Here is a 25,215-nt window from a genome sequence, read left to right as displayed (position 1 = left end):
AACAGTTGAATAGAAAAATAAAGCAACAAGTAACCATAATTGATCTTGCTTCACTGTATGTTTATATAATATAAATGCAATATATTCAAAGATGATGACATGAGGCATTAAGAAATATTCTAGGCTAAAGGGGTGGTACTAAGATTGTGTCACACTTCACTCTTAAGGGCAAAGCTGTATCCCTGCGAGATAACATACATTGAGTTCAATTTTTTTTTGAGAGATCCGCATCTGAAACATTTTTTTTTTTTTTTATCATTGAGCAAGGAAAGCATAAGTAAGAAAATATAACAAAAAGATGTCACAGAGAAGTATTAGAGACCAGGCCTTGCCCGAGGTGTTGCCATCATTTCCTAATTTTGAGGAGATGATGGTAACACATGCTGGTAGAAGCAAAAACATAGACTGGGACATGGAGAGAAAAATACTAAAAGCGGCGGAAACAGCGGGCTTGCCCAGGGGAAGAACATGTAGTCTAAACTCCAGCTCATTAGGCGTGGAAGTTCCCACCGCTGCTGCTGTAATCATCAAGGTTGGGCATCGAGCGCTTCCCATTTTGTATGATGAGAGTTTTTTTCAATTCAAACCAAGAAAAAATTGAACAATTCGATAAGAAACGTGATTACTTTGCTCGAGTTAATTCTTGTTAGTGTATATAATTTAGTTTTTTTTAGTTTTTTTTTTATATTTTTTTTATATTAGATTTTAAAAGTGAAATGAGTGAAATAATTATAAGGATAGAAATAGAAACTGAAATAAATAGTTGTTAAGCAGTAAAGAAATTAATAAATGGAGACAAATAATTTGGAAGTGATGTTTAGGTTATAGGGTATATTATAGGTGTAATAGAAGTAAATAAATAGATGATGAATTTTAGTTGAAATTAGAAGTAGATTGTTTTCTTAGGAAGTATGGCACGAAATTATTTTTTTGTTGTTGTCTGCAGTGTAGCCTCAGATGTCAAAAACCCCGCCCCAATACCGGCGGGGTTTTTTATATAAAAAAACTGAATTTTATATAAAAAAAAAACTTAATTTCGTTGAAACGAATTTGAAATTAAGATATTTGCGAAATTAAGCTGTGTCTGAACATAACATAAGCCTAACAAAATTTCTAGTTCTTCCAGAGTTGCCATCAGAAGCAGTATTTTTTTATGTTGTTCTTTTGCGATATGCTTACAAAAGTAAACGCCGATTAATAGCAAAATATTAAGTATGTATAATGAAAATACTTTTAGTAAATACTTTTTTTACGAAGATGCGGTGTGTTAAACAAAAGTCTGTCCATCAAAATTCGATACAACAAAGCACTTCTAAAAAACTTATATACTACTTCTCAATCTAAAAAATGTTCTTGACGGTTAAAATGTCTTAGTATTCAAATTTTAAAAATAATGATAATCGAATATTGAAACATATTGAAATATTAGTCATTTTTATATAAAAATTTATTCAATTTTTTTTTAATTTTTGTGTGTTTTATATACGTACTTACGACTATTGTTCAAAAACTGACAAGAAAAAAGGTTTTATATTGTATATAAACATAAGCAGATATTTTAATTTATGTACCATCAATACATAAATGATATTGCATTTTTTGTTGGTAAAACACATTGTCATTTTTACATACATATGTACACACATATATGGTTTAGTTTGATGTGTCATCATTTGTGCTTTATGATGATTCTTGGCATCTTTTTCCAACTTTGCATGAACTAACATCCTGAAATAATAAAAAGAGCGAAGTTTTGGCTATTTAAGTATTTAAATAAATGTTCGCGTCCGAATTTAATCAATGACAGTAAAGAATGTGACCATGCAACTATATATAAACAACATTTGCATGTACAAAGATATGAGTATATGATAATAACGTTACCATGCACACATATTTTAGGACGCGATCCGGTTATCTTTGTTTATGTTATAATCTTTAATTATATGCAATTTATTAAAGATGCAATTTCGGTTGAAAGCGGTCGCTAGTATAAAAATTGTTCTTTGAATTAAGAAGAACTAATGCATAAATGTTGAATTTGCTCATTTAACCAGAAATTTGTTGCGGAAATTTAAATGATTTAATGTGCTTGTTTTGCTGTATGACACTGTTATCCAAGAAATAATATGAAAACTTAAATTGGATAAACGAATAAAAAATTGTATTAAATAATTAAGTGGCATTGCATGATTACGTTGCTTATGGTAAGTGCTAAAGATGAAATAGTAAAAGGTAGTTTAATAATAAAAGTGTTTATAATGACCAAAATATAAAATCCAAAACACAACTTATTACATTTTCCGCAAAATTAAAATTCGCTCTCATTCAAGTTTGTGAATTTTTTATGTAAATGTAATAGGGTGCTAAATTCAAGATCTTATGTTGCAGGTGCTTAACAAACCTGTTTAAAGCATATTTCTGATCATAAATATTAATTCTATAAAAAGTAATTATTATACATATTAAATAACAAAAGTTATTGAACCGTGCATGTTATTGCATTTTAATGAATTATAAAAAGCTTCAATGTATTTTATTTAAATAATATTTATTAAACTGGATAATAATTAAACCGTTAACTGTTAGATTGTTTATAAATACTTTCTTAGACTTAACTTTAAACAATTTTGGAAAGTTCTCACTTGAATTTGAAGTTTCGACGCATGCGTGAAATTTTTCTTTTAGAAGTTAAAATGCAGTGTTACATTTTAGATCTTTCTTTCTTAACATCTGTAAGAAAGATTTCTACTGAAGATGTAAATTTCTGTTCGCAGGCGAATTTCAAATATAGAAAGTACTTTCATTCGACATTAAAAATTTTTCAAATTGTATCTGATGTAGATGCCGATTAAATCACTGTGCAATCATATCTAACATTTTCGTGATATCATAAGTGGACATAATTTGCACTAAAGTGAGTTTTGTTGCAATAAATACTATACTATAATACTATAATAAATACTAAATACTAAAGTATTTAATTTTTGTTTTATGAATGCGAATACAAAACACACATATAATAAACGCATTTCTGTGTCGATAGCTTAGGGCCATGCTAACGGGAACTCCTTCCACTTTGAGCGTAAAGCTCGTATTAAGATCCCTTTACACACCATCGATCGCTTTCAGCGATTTTTCCCACACTTTTTTGTGAAATGCGAAATTTGATTGTGTAAATAGTAACATTTGAAATTTAAAAAAAAGTGTTTATGAAAATCGAAAAATTTTAATATTTTTGCAAAATTCGGTATTCATTTATTTTAAGGAATGAAGGCATAATTTTCGTCTAAATGCATGTATGATCCTATTTTGTAGTATTTTTTCTGGGATGTGTTTAAAAAATTGTCCACTAGTTTGATGTGTAATTGCAAGCGACGACTAGAATTTTTGACAATCGCTTTTGGTGCGTAATACATGCTTAACAAAAAGAATTTGCTTTTGAAAATTTATTTTTTAGAACATTTTGGAACACATATTGAATATATGTGATCTTACCACGGTAGCATCAAATTACTCCCTTTATGGGTTACAGTATAATAATTTGTAATTACATGCTAATCATATGTTTACATTTTAGTTAACCACAATACCCTTGCGTCGCTTATTTGCTTATTAACAATACACCGCGTAAACAAAATATATATTGTAAATTATTATATCAAAATTTAAATCTATTGAATGAAGATTATTTTTACAAAAGTTTTTAATTTTGTTTGCTGAATCATGAAATCATATCGATGTAGATGATTCACGATAATTTTTTTTTTATTCAAAAACTCTTAATTGTTGCAATTTTGTAACAGTGGTATTCTAGCACTCTTGCAATTTTAGTATAGTATTCTTGCATTTCGTGCACCTTGCAATAACTTTGCAAGAAAGTGTAAATATCTCTATTACGTTTAGTATTAAAACTTCTTAGTGAGTTACTTTATTGGAACTTTGGGTCATGTTATGCAGAGTGTCTCGGGCACGGCAAATTACGCTCTTTCGGGCTATTCCGAAAATGCATGTTATGCAGAGTGTCACATCAGCATTACCAATTTTGTATTTTTACTACATCTTGATATTTCTTGGTTGTTCCTAAGTTTGAAAGGAAATTTAGATATGCTCACTTTTAATTTGCCACCAAAAATAACTAGCAAGAAAAAACTTATAGAGGCTGTAATAATGTTAATTTATTATTATATTATCTTATAAAAATTGTTAACAGTATTTAACAGTACTTACGCGTTTCTTTAAAATCGGAAAGTGTAATCATTATATTATTAGCGATTTATAAAAAAAATTCTGTGCTGCTTACTGCCATTTTTTCTTCAAAACGTATTAGAATTGTAGTAATTTGCTCCTAAAAGGCGCAAATTTTGAAATTTATTACTAAACAACATTGTTTTGCCTTAGTGCCGGGGCACAAATACGCCGGCTGTCATGCCGAAGTTTAAACGGCCGTATTGTTTTTTCTCTTATTCTCAAATTTAAAATTTAGATTGAAAACAACAACAATTGTATTCATGCCGTGCCCGAGACACTCTGCATAACATGGCCCTTAGAAACACATAAGCTAGGATTTTAAAATTATTAACATATAAACTAAGAACATTTTATTGAAAGATTAAACAATAGAAAACTGTTGTTACTATTTGTTGCAAATTATACCATTTGCGTTCGGTAAAACTGTCTCTTTTTTCCTCCTATTTTCCTCCCGTTGTCAAAACATTTGTTTGTTTTTCCCCAAAGTTAGAAAGTGTTGCGAACAATTTAAATACAATGGATGCACCACATTTCTATGGAAGTGATACAAAAAAGTACGATTGTTATTAAAAAAGTTTTAATTATTACATAATTCACAAAGTAATTTCATTAAGTACCGTTTTGAATGATGTATTATATTGATTTACGTAGGCTTAAGGTTCTGTTAGGCGTGCCGTAAGAACTTAAGCCAAACCGAAACGCACAACCAACCAAACCTGGTTGATAGGAAAGAAATAAACAAAATCAGCGAACTTAAGAAAAGAACAAAAAAATCAAATGTAAATAGGTTTTCTTCGTAAGGGAATTAAGAAATTGTGATCAGTTGCTCGCAAAACCGCTCATTTGAGTTCAGAAATATATTGGCAATTTGCTCAGCAAATTCTTGGTCACGATTATTTATATTTCACAATATTTTTCGTAAATTATTTTTCATTAATTTACTGAAAATGTTTCCTTGCAAAAATAATATACATGTAATTATAATAATATAATATACTGTTTATATTGTTTGCAAGCTACCACAAGCATTTGCGTCTAATTTTATAGCACATAAGTTATTCGAAATCAAGTTCAAACGTAATAGAAAAAAAGATAAAGAAAAAATGATAATAATGAAAACGATCATTATTATTATTATTGTTAGGGGTTGTGACACTGCGGCTGTCGGGTCTATTGTGCCCCCTTCTGGGCTTAAAGTAGATTTTTAAGCCCTGTTGTGTCAATAAAAAAGTAGTATAGACTCTACTTCACAGAGTTTTATTGCCGCTTCCGTAGGGATATGCATTCCTAGGAGCCTATTTCGTATGTGCATAAGCGCAGGGCATTCTAACAGCAAATGTGTGGTCGACTCCTCATTCTCTTCACAGAATCTGCAGTTTGCATCCGTAAGTATACCCAGTTTTGTAAAGTGGTGTTTTAGTCTATAGCGCCCTGTTAGGATTCTTGTGATGATTCTAAGTTTTACTTTTGATAGGTTCATACAATCGTGATATCTCTAATTGTTATAGGTACCAATAAGTGATTTGGATTGTTTTAATCCTGGCATATTATCCCAGTAATCCTTTTTATTCTGGTTCTGCTTTATTTTTATGAGAGATAGGAGCGTACTATTTCCTAGTCCACAAAAAGGTTCCGGCCCCATCATCGGTGTGACTGCTCCTTTCCTGGCTAGTTTGTCCATATCCCGGTGCCCAAAGAATCGCCACCTGATTTGTTTCGCCAAGCAAATTTAGCTTATCAAGGCAGTTTAACACCAGTCTTGAGGTCACCCGCTTGGTTGTTTGTCAGTATTCTAATATTTTTACGTTGGTAATTCCGTTCAATATTGATGAGCACGCATTTTAAAATTGCGTAAATTTCCGCTTGGAAGATGCTAATATTTTTTCCCAGCGCTTCTCAGTGCTTCTTACCTGGTCCGACTATGCCCACTTCGGCACATTTCTCCGTAAGCGAGCCGTCAGTGAACCATGCGATTGCGCTATTCTTTAGTTGGTAGGTTTGATTGTTGCGCTCCCAGCTTTTTTTGTTGCTTAGTTCAGTTTTAAAAAGCTCACACAATTCTTGTTTACTCTGCTGTTCTGTAATTTTTTGTTTCATATTGTGTGCGGTACCCAACTTGTGCATTTTACTTGTCTTTGAGCTTCTCTTACGGCGAATATTTTCGGCAGTTCTTGTTTTCTTATTTCGCCATTCTGCTGCTTTGTTTTGATTCTTATATAATATGTTTCAAAACTGCATTCGGTCGATGGTGGTTTTATTTATTTTATTTGTTATAATATAATAAGAAAAAAATTAAGAGTGCAAATAATAAACAAATTTAAAGAAACATAAAAATATAATTCACAAATAAATAAGGTGAGTTTATTTATGATAAATTTAAATGATATTAAAATTCACGAATATATGAATATTTCACTGTAAATTTATGCTTCGCTTTTGCTGTTGATACGAGTGCTGTCAAGGCATTTGTACACAAAATAATCAGATTGCGCATTTTGGGTGTTTCACGCAGTAGATTATCATCAAAATGCTAATTTTTTTATATGAAGTTTTTTAATTTGCTAAGCAACTAATCTGTTGCCTGAATACCTCTAGTGTAAATTCCTATCCTTACAAGATAAAATTGATTCTGAGGAAGTTATTATTCAAAATGAACAACTTAAAAATTACAAAGTTAGCGCCGGCGGAAAATGATGAAGAACTGAAAAATGTATTTAATAAGCTGCAAAAAGAATTGCAAGGAAAAGAAATTCTAGACATAATGATATATTTATCACCAAATCAAATAAAAAATACAAAAGAAAACCTCAGGTTGATAAAGGCATATCACGAATCTTTACATATCCTCCATACTATTAAGGAATGCATAAATAAATTAAAAGAAAGATAAGTTTGAAAAAATATGAATAAAATAGTTAAAAAATTCATCAATGACTATTCGTTAAATAATTATTATGTATTTATTGTACTTTATATTGTTTGATAACCCAAACTTAATTTTTTTAATACTTTTTATTTTGTTGCACTTGGCAATCCCAAAATTGTATGAATTATTATTGAATTTAATAAAGAAGTTCTGTTTTTTTCTGAAACTTGATCGAATCGGTTGCCTTTCTTTTAATTTGTTCTCTTCTTGTTTTGTTTCGTAGTGGCTTCAAAAATGCTTGAAGTCCCAACAATGACTGTGAACTCTGTGCAAAAGTAAAAATAACACGATATACAAAAAAACTATATAACATAACAGAAACTCTAAGTACATCATATGAAATTATAACATCAAAAAAGAACTTTAATTTTTAATTTTTGGATTCCCGCGCTTATCTAATCGGTAAATTTTTTTTATTTTCACGCTGGCAACACTATTATATACATTCTGTCAAAGTTTAACGCATATCGTACGATTAGTTTTTATTTGGCGTCTATAAAAAGAAGTCGAAAAATTTTCGTGTGGCGAAAATTTTGTAATTTACTAAAAATAGAAACGTCAACAACATTTCATAATGAGACATTAGCAACAGTAGAAAGAAACCACAGAGCCCATCTTAGTGGAGTAGAAAGTTTACGCGTATATTAATCTTTGAGGCCCATCTACCAAGATTCTGAAGAGCGCCCTCCATGATATTACTCAGAACCGGAGGACAGATACCTGTAATCAAAAAGACATCATCCGCATACGCCACTGCTTTCCCCCCTAGTTAAACCTTAGAAGCAGTGATTCATTGTCAAAATCCATAAGAGAGATTGCACTCTTCCTTGTGGTGTGCCTCTTTTGACGCATTTGTTAATGCTTAGCTTACCCATCTTTGCATTGATGATTCTGAACCCAAATATTGATGCAATCCATTAAGAGATGCAGGTGAATGGCAGCTGCAGAAAATTATGGACACCCAATTTCCAGCTACATCTTCCAGAGAATTTAATATAATTGACAAGACCCCATCGGGACCAGGACTTTCGGACGGGGAGAAGGAATTGATAGCCCATTTAATCCTTCGTGAAGATAGCATTGCCTGTATAGTTTCACCAGAGTTGGCTAAACGATAGGGTGGTACTTTCGGAGGATAGTCGGAAGATAGGTATCTTTCGATACCGGCAAAATAGGTATGTATTAATTGTGAAAGGGATTTAGTAAAGGATTTAACTGGACTTCCATCTGAATTATTAATAATGGAAGGGCAAGTGTGGTAATATGCCTATTGACACGACACATGTATGAAACGCACTGTTATATTTGGTTAAATTATTTAGTCTTTCTTTTATAATAGTTTTACAATATCATTATTATAGTAGCACTCTACTATTAAGACTAACACTGCTTATTAACTTAAGTTCTAGTACCGAAGAAAGTTCGGTACCTCTTATATACTAATAACGCATCTATACAATACTTTGTGTTCTGCTTATTTACTTATCTACTAATGGTTATTTCTATATATGTTTAATTTACACATTACGTCATTGGTCACTTTTTATAATAATAGTTTTCTTTACAGTGGAACACATCTGGTTACCAACTGTATTTAGGGCAAATCATATTTCATACACAATTGCTCGCAATATGGTCCCGGAAAACACTTAACACAAATTCATGTGTTGAGCATGCCGCTATCCAAATTGCCAAATGCATATTGAAATAATTAAATATGCATTTAAAAATATTTGTCATAAATAAATGACAAAATAGACAAGTCAAATTTTTTACTCATAAATTATTTTGTATTTGGCATGCTCGGCCATGCTTGATATTTGTGTATTTGGTTAACCGTGACACATTAAGTGTCGCACACACAAAGCGTTGTGTGTGGTCATGGTTAATATGTCACTACACAAGAATGGCCATTTGCCAGCAGTTTGGCTAAACTGGCCGATTCATTAATACTTTCAAATTGCTTGCAATGAGAATTCAATGACACTTTCTTAGATTCCCGAAGTGCTTTTTTGTAAACCCTTAAATCATCCTTACATGCTGTTCAAACCTTGGTACGATAACTTTCATTAAAAGCTTTTTGTGCAATATTGCGAAGCGTAGGAAGCGTTTTGTGATGTTTATACTATTAGTTTTAAAAACGATTGTCCTTATTTTTATTTTTAATTAAAACATATTCATTATTTTTAATATATTTTTTTATGTAGTATTATCATTATTAAATAATTGTTAGTTCACTTTGACTTAGACTGTTGTATCTTAGTCCATGTATTAGAGTCTTCTGAAAGACTGACTTACAATAATCTTCTAACATCGAACAACAGTTCGGTGTCTAAAATACATAATCTTATATTTAATTATTTATTTTATGAATATAAGTTGTAATTTAATTTCAAATTTTCCAGACGAAAGTGACTATTATATTTTAATAGAAACTTATTATATTTCATAAAGATGTTTTTCGAACAGTAGTGAACTACAGCAACAAAAATTTATTTTTTATATTATTTTAATTAATTGAATTTTTGGCTGACAATACAGCTGTTTCGAGTATTACCACATACCCATCATCAGTGGTCTTGGAAATAATTCTTGTATTTAATTATTCGTAAATAATTACTTTTGAGACTGCAAGTACCAGGAATCGAACTCGGGTCCTGCCAAATGTGAAGCTCAGAATCAGCGCACCTTAACCAACTGATCCGAAGCCGTACTTGACTTTTTTGTTCGCATATTTTTCTGGAGTTTTGTTACTTTACTATGAAAGTTTTAAATAACAGTTTTACTCACTGCGTTTATATTAGAACGAAATCATAATTGAATTAAATAATTAATTATATTTTTATTTTCAATTGTTAAATTTTAATACTATTCTGTTCGTAGAGGCATTATAGAACCTAATATAGAACCTAATTTATGAACGTAATGCTGAGAAAGTCATGGTAATGTTACTCCACTAGTTATTTATTTTATATATTTAAATTTTATTGGTTATAATATTTTTTATTTGTATATACCTACGTCATTGGTCAAAAACATAATATCTTAACTGTTGACTCACATATGGTGAGCAACTCTAAAAGAAGGCAAATCATATTGCATGCACAATTGCTTGCAATATGATCTTGCACAACACATGACACATTTTCTTATGTTCTAGATTCCGAAGTCTAAATTGCTAAGCACATTCGGAAGTAATTATACTCGCTTGTACTGAAACGTTTGTCATAAAGCAATGACAAATCAAAGGAGTCGAATTTCCAACTCATAAATTATTTTGCTTTGCAATTTCTGGGTTATAAATATTAATTTCAACTGTTTTGGGTTAAAATCTCAGATCATCATATCGCACACAGTGAATTGCGGGTGGTCATGGCCTGATATGAGACTACGCGTTTACCCTTCAAAAAAAATTTTGTTTTTAAATTTTGAACATAATCATAAGTAGTAATATACTAATTATATTTATATTTATTTGTATATGTTCTATATATAAGTCATAAGTATTGTAAAATTAAACAAATTGTAATTTAATTTATGGTCTATGCTGTAAGTATGAAATATTGACATTTTATATTGTTCTAACCTAATGTATGTTTTTAATTAATATTCATGTAATACGATCGATAAATATAGTTCAAATTCATATAATTTATTTAAAAATGTAATTGAATAATTTGAATTTCATTTATTTTTAGATTATATATTTTAATTCTCTTCTGAATAATTTTATATTATATTTGTGTAAAGTCTTTGTTTCATTACCAGTGCTTACTATGACATTGCTGCCATCTATACTTATTATGAGGGTCTGTATATGGGTTTGTACCTTTTTGCTTATTTTGTGTCTTAACTAACACTTCATCACCTATTTTCAATTTAATCGGCCAACTATTTTTCTTAGGTATTTCTCTTATTTTTGTTTTAGCTTCAGTTCTAAAATTTCTTGCTTGTTCAATAGATAACGTAAGCCGTGCTTTTAGTTCGTTCGCAGAATCGTCTAAGTTAAATATTCCTTGTTTATTTTCTATGTTTTCATTTGGTAGTGCTGGTAGTTCACCAAATACTAGTTCGTGTGGTGTATAACCTGTGGTGACATGGGAAGCTGTCCTAATTGTTATCATTAGCAAAATTTAGTAAGTATTCATTCAGGGCTCTATGGTTTCTCTCTATAGTACCAACTGTTTCGTAGTGGTATGGGGTAGAAAAGATTTGTTTTATCCCCATGATTTCTGTTACTTTAGCTAATAATTCATTTAAAAATTCTGTACCTTTATCTGATATTAATATTTTGAAAGAACCGAATTTTAATATCAGTTTTTATACTAATGTTTTTGCTATTGTTGTGGCATCTTTACTAACTATTGGGTATGCAATAATGAATCTACTTAATTCACACTGCATCGTTAAGATGTACCTGTATCCATTAGATGGTCTTAAAGGTCCAACGGTGTCGATTTCCACCGTTTCGAAAGTTGTATTTGGGGTTGACGTTACTTGAAGTTCTTCTCTGGTATGTCGTATTTGTTTGTTGCGTTGACATTTTTCGCACGTGTTGATATATTTGTGAACCATTTGTTTCATCTTTTTTCAACTGTATTTTTGTTTTAGTTTGGTAAATGTTTTACGTACTCCTAGATGTCCGCTGAGTGCATTGTTATGATGTTCTTCGATTAATCTAAATCTTGTTATCTCCGCAACATTTTTCGGTTTCCTGTACAATATTATTTTTACTTTTTATTCATATTCAGTATTTTTCTCTTGTTACAACGCATTAATCATTTCTTGAAATTTATTTTTATCAATGGATTTTTATATTATATCGACATCGCCTAATGCTAGCATTGTTATTTTATTTTTTATTCTTCTAATTTGGATATTAACTTCACCATAATCGAAATCGGAGGTATTTCGCTTCGTTTCCTGACAACTTCTTTATCATCATAATGTTGAATGCATTCATTCATTACTTATTTTAAACTGCAGTATTCATTTTCTTCGAATGTCACTTATGGAAGTACAATCCCAACAGTAGAGTTGATCAGGCTCAGTGGTTTTTGTATCCATTTTTTATTCGTTTTAATTTTTGGTTTCGCGCTTTATATGTTGTATATGTTTATATGTTGGCGCGCATTTTACTTCGAGTAGTTATACATATTTGAGCTCTGTTTATTTTATTTATTATTTCTTCATCATCTTCCGATTTAAAAAAATGACAAAGACACTTTGCTTTACTTGGCGCGCAAAAAATCACTCCGTAACTTTCGGTGTTTTTTTAAGTGAATAACATAAAAAGTGATATTAAACTCATTACAAATAATCGAGACAGTGACTTTTAAACAAGAATAATAGAAAAATAATAGTGCCCGATAAAAATATAAAATATTTATTCATTTCTTTTGTAGAAAAAGTATATTTTGGCTTTGTTTTCAAATTTGTTTACTTTTAACTAAATCACACACACTTGAAAACAACTGATAGAGACAGCAAATAAAGCTTAAAAGCTCCTAACAAAATTTACAAGAAAAGAAATCAAACTCAGGACCCACCAAAACCCACTTGCAAACAATCTTATCCAAAGCACTGAAATTTAGCGACCCAAACAAAACTATATAAACCCGGCTATTCAAGAATAATGCTCGACATGGAAACGAAATTGAACGAAGCTTTGGCTAAGGACAATTAATTATAAATTTTTTTTCTATTTTTAATACAGCAATTACTAGTGATCATTTATTGTTAGTTCTAAGTTAATTTTTAGAAGATCCAATAAACCGCAAAATAAAATTAAAAAAAAAATCTTCCGGATTGTTTAGTTTACGGTTGGGGGGCATCCTATCTTTTGTTGTTGATATCAATTTGTATTAATTTTTCGTTTCTTATAAATTATTTCAAAATCATAATCTCAGGATTCAGTTTTAAGTTAAAATCACTTAATCTCTTAAAGACTTTTACTAAATTAATATTAAGATGTTTTAGGCTGTTGCCGAATACAATTACGTCATTCATGTATAGAAATGCTTCATTATCAAGGCCTGTTAACGCGAGTGTTAACATTCGTTGAAAACTATTAGACTGATTTTTAGTCCAAATGGAAGTTTTTTAAATCCATAATGGTCATCAGTAGTTGAAAACGCAGTTTTTTGTTAAAACTTGGTGTCTATCGGTATTTGGAGGAATGAACTAGTCATATTTAGCGTCGAGAAATATCTTGCTTTTCCTAGTTTATCCAGTATGTCTACAAGGTGCGTTAATGGGAATTTATCCTTTATTATTTTATTGTTAAGTTTTTTATAGTCAATCACAAGTCGCCATTTCTACTCATCTTCAGCTGACTTCTTTGCGACTAGTAAGATTGGATATTGTACGGGCTTTTAGAAGTTTAATTATATCGTCATTTAGTAATTCTTGTACTTGTGATTTTATAACATCATTATGGTTATGTGTGTAATTTGTAGTTTTTAATACAAATTATAACATCATCTGTAGTTGCGAGATGTTCAGTGTAGAAATTGTTGCATGTTATTTGTTCTCCTTCCAATAAAAATATGTGTTGGTAGTCTGATATTAAGGGAATGAGTGTTTTATCATCTAGAGTTTTATTTGTATCTAATTGTAGGTTGTTAAGAAGTTTTTCTAAACGTAACTAGTTATTTTCTTTTGTATTCTTTTTGACGAAACAATTGTAATGTTTGAGTGGTCGGCTTTGAAATTTTAATCTATTGAGAGTACCGTCGTGTTCATTTGTATTTAGAATTCGAACATGACAGTTTCCTTTTCGTTGAACTATAGTATTTGCGATCTAAACATCTTTGTCGATTTCTTATCTATCGGTAAAATATGCTCTGTGCTTGTCTGAATTACTATTGGTTTGTAGTAAATGGGAACAGTTGTTTTTTGTTCGTTATTATTATCAACTGTTAGTAAAAAGCTGTAATAATCAATAGAACATTGGAAATTTGTTAGAAAGTCTCTTCCAATGATACCGTAGACTTCTAAGGGAAAATTTTTTTCCACTACTGAAAATTCATAATGTAAATATGTTTCATCAAATTTTATTTGTAGGTTTGTAGTTCCTAAGAAAATGTTCTGTAGCTGTCTGTAAATCCGACTAATATTCATGTTTTGTTGGAGTTATAATCTATGTTATGTTTGTGCTTAATTATTGATACGTCTGCATCTGTATCAATTAATAATTTTATGCACGTGTTAGTATTTAGGCAACGACTGTAAAATCTTTCAGTAATTAGAACCTAGAATAGACAAAATAATAAAATTATGGAATGGTAAATATTTCACTGATATTACCTCAAAACATCACATCTAGTTTACAATAATGATTTAAATGCAACCCTGTTATTGTATAAAAGGAAAAAATAGTTATAGTCATGCAGTGGCACATAAAAAAAAATAAAATAAAATGAAGTTGAAGCTTTAATAATATTTAATGCATAAGCTTCTCTAATACTTTGAAATGTAATTTATAATAAATGTATTGAAATAAATGAATAATATACAGTGAATCCATCGCATAATCGGACAAGCATTTGTTCGAGCACATTTGTAAATGTGCTCTAAACTTTAAAAAAAATCCTAAAAATATGATTTTTTTTTGCTTTAATTAATACTTAACATACTTATCTGTCTGAATTATAAAAAAAAATTAAAACATTTCTCATAATAACTATTAATTTAAAATAAAAAACAGAACCAACACAATTTTTTGGGCTCAACGTATAATCGGACAAAATTAAGCATTCATGCTAAAAATACTGTTATTTTACAAATATGCACTTCAAAACTACAATAATAATTGTCAGAACAATGTTTTTTACATTAAGGTAAATATAAATTATAAATTATAAAATTGTAACATAAATTAGTATTAAAATGGCACCAAATGGAAAGCAATCTACTGTCGAAATTAGGCAATTAATAATTAAATTGAATTTCGAAGGTAAAACCGTTAGAGAAATTGCCAATTTAGTTGGAATAACTCAATCTACTATTCAAGACATTATCAAGAGGTCCCATGATGAGTTTAGGCTGGCCAATAAGATCAGAGCAACTCAAGGCAAAATATAAAATGATCGAAAAGAGCGTTCGAATTTAAAAGAAATAAAGAAAAATCCTTTCAAAACTGCAAAAGACCCTAAATTATCATTAAAATCGCGCACTGCGAAAGATGTATGCTTAAATACTATTCGCAATACATTACATAAATTCAATTATCACGGAAGAAGTGCCAGAAAGAAGCCGTTTATAAGTATTAAAAATAAAAATAAAAGAATAAAATTTGTTAAGGAATATTTACTAAAAAGAGAAAGCTTTTGGAATCAAGTTAATTGGTGGTAAGTCATCTTAAACACATTTTCATTGATTATTTTCATTTTTTTAAAAATTTTTACCCGATTTTGCTCATCCGTATCTTATTAAAAAGATATTTTAATTATCTATCAAATGAGTACGTATTAATAACTGTTGAAATAAGATAAAAGCTAGAAAATGACCTTGAAATGAAAGGTCATTTGCTCGAGTGAAAACCCAACTTTGCTCGAGTGGCGCAACGTCATTTTTAATCCTATTGGCCCAAAACTTTATGAATACCATTTTTTTGGTTAATGGCATATTCCTAGGGGGTGCGCTCATTCAAAACTTCATTTTTAATTTTCCCCCTTATAACGTGAGCCACCCTAGTGTTCCATATTGCAGGCAACATCAAGCCTGTTATATAGGCCTATGAAAAAGATTTAGTTTTTGTTATTAGTTATAAAAAAAAGATGGTACCTTCAACGTCCCACGCTGTCCAAGATCACTTCTCTGTATGATTGTTTGTTTGTTTATATATATATATATATATATATATATATATATATATATATATATATACACTTACGGCAATGGTATATTTATATTTATTTATATTTATATACAAATATGATGCACTTTTGTTTATTTCTGGCTGATGTTTTTTATTTTGTGTTTTTTTGTGCTTTGTTTGTCACTGAAATTTATATTTATAATATGCATTGCGCGCACGGTTTCAATGGAAATAAAGAAATAGTAAATAAAGAATGTAAAAGTAAAGCTTTTGTTTTTTTTTTGTTTTGTCTTGATCTGTGCAAGTTGAGGCGAGTTCCACTTAAAGCTTCACTGAAATGTGACTTAGTGAGAGGAGATGGTAATGCCAAATAGGAATAATCAACATAAATACAAAAGGCAAGTCATAGTTTTGTGGAAATAAAAGTAAAGTGAGCTTTTTAATAGTTCATTTACCCCAAGATCAAAACCAAAACAAAGCCAGCCAAAACCAGCAAAAGCAATCCACGAGAAAAAAATATACTAACAGGAATGTGGTGAAAAGTTCTAAAGAACCTTCGGCGGTAAATGCAAAATTAACAGGACCACGAACGGTATAGAAGGATTTTCAGTTAGGCGAACTGGTCTATAAAAGACAAAGCAGAGGCTTTATTCAGTCTCTTTTCCATGTAACGAAAGGTTGTTGTGCGTGGCAGGTGATATTAAATTTCTTAATTCAAAGTGACTGCTTATTCAGTTATTCACTGAAAGTAAAAAAAAAAATTAAAGAAATTTTTAAAATTTTTTTTAATTAATTTGTAAAGAAAGCCTTAACCGCTGAGGAGAAAAAATAAAAGGGAGTGAAATATAAAAAAATTATTTAAGTACCACAGACAAAATTGCTCATATAAGCTCAAATACATCAGTGAAAAATGCACTTAAAAAGAAAAAGAAAATTTATATATATAAAAACACAGAAAAAATTTTTGAAAAAAATAAAAAAAAAAGTGAGTAATAAATACAAAAAAAAAATCAAAATTAAAAATAAGATAAAAATAACAAAAATAAGAACTTTCTGTAACTGTATGTCAGTATAAACTTAATAAGTGCAAGTATTCATAAAAACGGAAAAATAAACATTTGCTTAACTGCAAACGACATATGCCAATGTAATATTTGTGATGCTGTAAATTGTGGAGAAAAGTCTCACTACGCAGCAGTCAAATTAACGGAAACGGAAGAAATTGATACAGAAAACGAAAAATTGTATGAAATCAACGGCAACATTACACACCGTTATGACGCAATGATGTCCAGGTATTCCTGCTGCAAATGATTCAACTTATACAGAAAAATTAAATGTCTGAATTCAAAAAATTTTTGTTTTATATATTTATACTATATACATTACATTACAACATACATTACCAAGAAAACTAATCTGCTATGTAGCTTTATATGATCGTAATTAATATTTTTGTTGAAAACAGAGAAAAACTTTAAAAACGAAAGTGAACACTAAGAAAACATTTTTTTGTTATTTTCATTTATATTGTTTTTTTTTTATTCTAAACTGGTTTATATAGTTTATTGAATACGGTCTAAAAGTGTATTGATAAAAAGACAAAAAATACTAAGGAGAGAATTTCTATATAATTTTTTGTCTTAATCATACATATACACATATATATATTTTATTCCAAAAATAATTTGTAAGTTTCAGCTAGGTCATCAGCAGCTTGAGTGACGTCATTTCTGCAGTTGTGAGGTAAGCTATGAAAACTAATGTTAAACTTGAAAGAGAAAATTTAGTATCTCTGATTAAAATTGTATGTTTCCGCATGTTATTCTTTTTATTATCAGTAATATTTTTTTTTCTTGCCTTGAAATTCCGCGTTCTCTGTATCTACTTAATCTCTGGGTGCGAATTGCTTAAATTTTATTTTTTTCAATTTTTTTATTGTTAAGTTCAAAAGTTTCCTATAGACATGTATATACATTACTTGAGTATCATTATTATAGTCATGAAATATGTAAAAATATGACTTTTGGTTAAAATATATAGAAAAAAAAAATAGGAAAAAATATTGTAATTTTTTTTTTAATATCATATATCAAATATGGAATAAAGATATTGTTGAAATATTTATATACTTATATATATTTACATTGTAATTTTCTCTTATTTCTTTTTTTTTAATATTATAATTTTTTTTATTATTATAATTTTTTTTAATCGTATTGATTTATGTATGTTATTTATAGAAGAAAAATATATTGAAATTATTTACTTTATTTTTATTTTATTTTTATGTCTCTGTTAATGAATATAACCATTATCAATAATTAAAATAATAATAAAAAAAATGTTAACCTAGTTGAACTATATAAAAATTTATTTTTTTTTCTTGGATTTATTTTATGAAGGCGTTGAACAATTCTACTCAGTTTGCAGATAAATTTCTAAGTATCACTGAAATCATTGATTCTTTAAGGTTCTTAAATAAAGGGGTGGTATTAGTTTTGGGATCACATTGTCCTCTTAAGGCAGAGCTACGCGTCAACTGAATTTAAATTACTTCATTCTTTTGTTGAGAGTTTTTTTTTGCTTCGTTGGCTTAGTTTTTTGTTGTTTCTTTTTATATATATATATTTTTTTGATTTTATCGTTTAAAAATCAAGGTGACAAAAGAAGAAAAAAAAATGAAATACTATAATAACAATTGCCAGGCATTATCGGAAATCTTACCGAAGTTTCCAGAGTTGGAGAAAAACATAGCTGTCCAGGCTGGTGCTACCAAGGACGTAGACTGGTGAGTGGAAGGTGCAATATTAGGAGAAATGGAAGCTGCGGGGTTGCCCAGGGGCCGAACCTGCAGCTTAGGTGCTAGCCTTTATTTTATTTTATTTTTCTTTTTTGTAGCTTGGATAGAAATTTTGTTTTTTTTCTTTCCTGTTTTTATTTTTTCTTTTTTTGTTTTGAAATGTTGAAGTTCAGACAATTAATGAAATATGAATTTAATAGATAATAGTTTTATAAGTGTAGGTATTGAATTAGTTATGGAGGTAAATTGTTATTCAGAAATAGTAAGAAATTATAGGTATTTTTTTTTGTTAGAATAAAACATGGCACGAATTATTATTTTTTGTTGTCGTCTTCAGCGTAGCCTTAGTTGCCAACAACCCTATCCCAACACCGGCGAACATACCGGGCTAGCCACCGTGCCATGAGCGGGTTTTGAGGGCGCGAATTTTAATAACAGGCGGACGCATCATTTACTTAGTTGATACCACTGTAGATACTACTTAAACAAAAGTGATGTTGCGACTGCTATCGTGGCAAAAATAAGAGGAAAAAAATGTTTTCTAGGTTATTTATTATCCAGGATATTTATTATTTATTATGATCATGTTTTAAAACCATCGTAATATGAAAGAATTCATAATTAGTTTTTAATTTTTTTGATTTTTTCCAGCTTTTCGGCAATCGGTCGCAATGTGCACCGTAAAGATAATCTTTTACAGTTTTTGCTGTGATAGTTATACTTGATAAACTGGACTTAAATATCCTGTTTTTTAACTTCTCTGCTATCCGTGTTGTTATGAAGTCTGGCACCTTGTATTATATTGCATTATGTATTGCTTCATGGGTAGTGTTGTCAATCCTGTTTTAGTAGATTTGTCGTTTTGGTATGTGCTTTGATATGTGCTTATAGGTTTATAATTTGTATAATCAATTTTCAGTGGCATTATTCTGTCCTTTGTCGAATTTAACGTGTTATTTTGATTGTTTGCTGTGTTTATTATTGTTTCTGTTTATTATTTGCATTTTTTGTCGTCTGTTGTGAGTTATATACTTTTTTATAATATTGTATTTGATTTAATTTATGTGTCGTTGAAAATCACTTATTTTTATGTGTAGTTTACAAATAAAGTTTTGTTAAAATAAAGCTCCAATTTTTTTTGTTTATAGTTATGTTCAAAATAATAATTAAAATTTCATGAAATGAATCAAAACAAATATTGCGTAATAGAGTCATAAAATATTCTTGTGCATAAATGCTAAAACACGCTTCAAATGCTAGTGGGTCTGGTATTACTGGTCATATACGCAATAATCAACCATCAGTGCGTAATTTACACTTAAGACCTCAGCAGCAGTTAAACGTATCAACTATTGGCGGAAATAGTTTTCAAACAACCACAACGTCCACGGTAAATACAACCACAAATAATGGGTCGCGAATATCAACAACAGTCTTAAATATAACAGCTCCTTCAGCAGCTTCATCAACAACAGTTCTACCCAGTGTATCAACATCAACAACAACTCCTCCAATTGCAAATGGGTTAATTAGCAACAACTTACACAATTGTCATTACATAACACCTAATACCAATACGTTTACTTATATTCCTAGTGCCAACTGTAACAGCAATTTAAATAACATAAACAACGCAACGATCAATCCATCTACTTATGGTGGTGGGCCTAGAGAAGCACTAACCAGCTTAGGATTGTTATGTTTAGGTAATAACGCTTATATAAATGTAAAGTTTGCGATATTTAAAATTATTCGTTTCAGTATCATTATTGTTCGCATTACTTTCCTTAATATTCCTTTTAAGGATATCACCCAATGCACAAGATGAAGCCTTAAGACGCAACGCCACTGAAGACTTTGTAATTGTCTATGACGTAACGTTAGCGCTTTGCGCTCTCTCGTTATCATTGAATCTTTGCTGTTTACTTGTCTGCGCAATACAGTTTTTGTTTGCTGTGAAACTTGTAATGTTTCCACTGTTCGATCGAAGGTAAGTTTAAAATAAAAGTATAAAAACCCACGTGCTTTATAAGTAATTTATTTGCTATTTATGTGATAAAAATGGTGATCTACTTTAAATTATAAAATTATATTTGGATCGTGCTTATAAAACCAGTGTTTCAAACTTGGAGTCAATTTCTCAAATGTGCAAACATTTTTTTGTACTTTCCACGAACATGCTAACATACAATTTGAACAAATTTGCAAGATATGTTTTCTACAACAGTATTACAATTAAATACGAACAGTACTTTATAATTACTTTACTATAAGACTATTATAATTATATAAATAGGTTAAGCAAAATCAGTTGGATTCCTTTTTAACTTTCTGAACCACAACGTATTTTTTTTTTTGTTTAAAAGGGTATGAAGTGAAGGAGGGAAATAATGAAATTTTTTTTTATTTTTTTGTGTCTAAGATAGTTAAAAACCAGGTTAAAGTCGTCACTAACACTAATACAAACGAAGACATCACACATGGATGCAAACATGATGACCGATCGATCCAAATGTATAACGGTCTTCGAAGACATTTTCGCACAAATTAGCCAAATGTCTTCAAAGAAATTTTGTGTACATGTCTCGAAGACCATGTCTGTCATAACATACGCATTCGATTGAAAATTGTGCGCTCTTAGTGCAGCTACTCATTTAATTTTTTTTACCCTTTTTTATATCTACTCTTTTTTCAGAGTTCGGAATGTGGTGCACAAAATCGCACACTGCACTGTGCGAGTGGAAATTATTTTTAAAATATGCACACGCACATTTGTGATGTTAAGAACAAAAAATGCACGCACTCAAATTTGTTGTGCGATTTCAAATTTCACATCGCACAAAGCGATGATTGTGCACACAGACTCGTGCACACACATTTGTGCTGTGCGACTGATTTACAAAAATGTGCACAATCAGATGTGCGAGAAAATTTAATGCTCGCACAGCACTGTGCGAAACAAAATTCTCTTTGCACACGAGTGTGTTGCTCATATTACGATTGCACAAATGTGCACAAATGTGCGATGCACAAACGTGCAAAAATGTGCGATTTTGCGTTTGCACCCAAGGGTGGAAAAAAATTACAGGAACTTCACAATTTTGTTTGAAATAGAAAATATTATTTTGTTGCAAATTTTGAAAAAATTGATATTTGCGTTCGTTGGGATCATAATTTATGTTAAAAATTGCATAAATTAACAAATATTTAAAATAATTATTTTTGTTAAGTAATGTTAACTAAAAATTATAACTGTCTTAACCTTATTTGTATTTTAACTTAAAATATTATTTTTTTGTATATTACTTCCCAACTTTTGTGCATTTTTAAATGCAAATTTAGTAAGTGAACTTAAAGTATTTGTTTGGTAAGTTTTGCACCAGTTTGAAAGAAATTAAAACATATTTTAGGAAGATTTTTTTATTCTCAAAAAATATTCCCAATTACTAATACATAGGTAGAGTATCTAAGTTTTATTAAAAAACACGAAAGATTAGGAAAATATTTTCTTGAACAGGTAGCAGGATGCCTAGATTTGCTAATGTGAACTTAAAAAACATGAAAAGGGAGTAAAATTTTTAACTCTTTTGGTAGGACACAACATTTTTAAATACAAAGCAATTAGTTTCCACAGAAATATGTGAATGAATACTAATAATAGATTAGGTAAAATACTATTAAGTGACACTCAAATAAAAAACAATTAAACTATGCCTCATTCATGTTAATCACTTACACCTTAAAGGGCAAAAGCAATATTCTATAGCATTTATTTTAATTTTTAAGTGATGATTAAGTGATAAATAAAATTTTACGAAGTAGTCCAAAATTGATATATTTAATATTTTCAAAGTAAGATACGTAGAACCGATCCTCTTTACTTATAACATTTCGAAACAAATACTCTTTCTCTATCAAATTCATGTACCTATTTAACTCATATATCATAAACTATTTATATTTTATATTATAACAAAGTTTTCAAGTACATTGTGAAATTAACTTTATTCCCATGTTTTAAATTAATAAACCTTAAAATAATAAGTAATATAAGCAATAAATGTAAATCTAATAATAAATTCAAAATTAAAATATAAATACAAAATTATTTCTTCAATAAAATATTTCGCATTAAGACCAAAATTAATACAAATCAGTTTTCCGTACTATTTTGCTGCGATATTTGTCATAATATTGTGCGCTTTTAAATCATCATTTCACACAAACGTGCAGTAGACATTTCGTCTCCGCACATTTGGGTGCATTTTTATTTTCGAGTCTGCACACAAAATGTGCTTCTCGTATTCTTTTCTGCACACGTTGTGTGCGAGTGCTGTGCGAAATAACTTCGGCACAAACACCGAATGCGTAAGCGAATTTTATTTCACTCCACCACATTCGTGTGAAATGTGCGTTTTGTTTGTGCGCACAAGATGTGCGCAAAAATTTTGCACACCACATTTGTGGTGTGAAATTTTATTTAGAATCGCACAACATTTGTGCGTGATGCTTTGCATTTTTGTGCACAGCATTGTGTTTTTGTGAACTCTGCTTTTTTTGCGCTCTTTACATTTTAACTAAATTTCAATTTTTTCTATAAATAAGCAAAAAGAAATTTATGTTGTAAGAAATTGTATTTTTATTTATTTTATATAATAATTTTTTACATTATATTTGAAATTTAACATTATAAGTTTTAAGATTAAATTAAAAGTAAATTATAAGTTTTATTATAAATGATTAAATAATAAAAATTAACTTAAATTATAATTCCACAGGTTTATTACAGAATCACTGAATGGTTTTCCATTTGTTATGCTTCTGTAAATTGAAAAGAAATGTTATTTAAAATAGCAGCTGTTTTAAAAAAAAATATTCTGTAAGTATGGATACTGTAATGGATACGCCCGCAAAGATCTTTTTCCTCTGACACCGCTCTATATGGGACAGAGTTATACTTTTATTAAAGATGGCTTCAATATTTGCAACAGAGTGTAAGCAAAGCGAGACTATTTAGATTCATGTTTTGAGCAATTGTTTTGCAAATTTATTTAAACATGCGAACGCAGTATCAAAGATCATCTCGAAGGCAATGTCTTCGAACATCACTTTTTTTACTATAATTATTTGTTCGTGTCATTGGCTGAGTAGATAATATGTTTGGCTTTTGCGCTCTTCTTCTTTCGAGTTTTGTAATTTGTCTTGTTTTCGATTTAATTCTTAATGTATGTGCGTTGGTGTTGTGTTGCCCTTTTTCACATTTTTTGATGGGCATACGTTGTATAATAACTAAGAGCTCTGCAGTCATTATTCATTAAGTATACCAATAAAAACAAAGACAACAGACCTTAAACTCCGATTTGTGGCGCAAAGCAATTATTGCATTACTACGCTGAAGATAATATAAGATTTGCAAATCCGAAAAATGAGTATTAAGATTATACTAATAAAATAATAATAAAAAAAAATATAATAATAAATATAATATAAAACAAAAAAAAACCAAAAAATCAAAAATAGAAATTTAAGACTAAGCATTTAGAACAGATAATAAAATACTGTAAACAGCAAAGATATCAAAAAATAACAATAAAAAATAACAACTAAGAAATAAAATTATGTGTCAGAACGGGTGATGTTAAGATAATTCATTAAGTTTTTGCAAAGTAAAAATGAACAGCGCGGTCAAAACCCTTAAAAAATCAAGTGAAAATAGATATGTGATCATGATTTGATCATAGCTGAGGTGAACCAGGTAACAACGAATTGCATCAGTCACGTTACTCTCACACACCTCCGAGAGTAAGGAAAGAATGCTAATTGGACGATAGTCGAACATAGCGATGCATTCGACTTTTTTCTATTGGAACAAAAATTATTCCAATTTCCTAGCTTGAACTAGGAAATGTTAAAGTAGTAAAACAGTGATTAATTATATATGTCAGAGAAGATACAATTAGTTGAAGACTAAGTTTTAAGAATTTCAAAAGAATTGTATCAATACCAATCGCATTCGATTTAATTTTTATCACATTATTGAAAAGCACTTCTTGACTAACATACTTGAAGATAAATAAACCTTCAGATTCGGCGCGATCAAGAATAAGAAACACGTAATTAGCGCTCAAACTAATATCAACAAACGAAACAAAATAATCATTTAAGTTATTGGGATCTAAGTAACATAACACTTCGATCAATAATGTGTGTGACTAACTAACACTTCGTTCAATAATGTATGTGACTAACTAATTAAAACACATTTTTTTGCCAAAATTCGTTTTTATTCATCAACATAGTCCCCTTTTAGGGAGATACAATCATTCCAACGCTTTTGCAATTTTTCGATACCCTTTGTAAAACGATTTTTCTTTGCCTTCAAAATAGGCGTTAGTTTCGGCGATTACTTCATCA

General features: G+C 29.6%; 1 protein-coding gene across 1 annotated transcript; it reads left to right on the top strand.

Moving 5' to 3' along the window:
* Window positions 1-1,590: 1,590 nt before the first annotated feature.
* LOC119665690 lies at window positions 1,591-23,628 on the top strand. The gene is made up of 4 exons (XM_038074921.1): window positions 1,591-2,207; window positions 19,950-20,507; window positions 20,563-20,791; window positions 23,580-23,628. Exons 2-4 carry the CDS (start codon window positions 20,036-20,038, stop codon window positions 23,626-23,628), a joined length of 750 nt encoding a protein of 249 aa, XP_037930849.1. The 5' UTR covers window positions 1,591-2,207; window positions 19,950-20,035.
* The last annotated feature ends 1,587 nt before the right edge of the window (window positions 23,629-25,215 follow it).

The sequence above is a fragment of the Teleopsis dalmanni genome, chromosome 1 (assembly GCF_002237135.1).
Source record: "Teleopsis dalmanni isolate 2A chromosome 1, ASM223713v2, whole genome shotgun sequence".
Lineage (NCBI taxonomy): Eukaryota > Metazoa > Arthropoda > Insecta > Diptera > Diopsidae > Teleopsis > Teleopsis dalmanni.
Note: the sequence above shows the minus strand (reverse complement) of the source record. Positions and strands in the feature narration are given on the sequence as shown.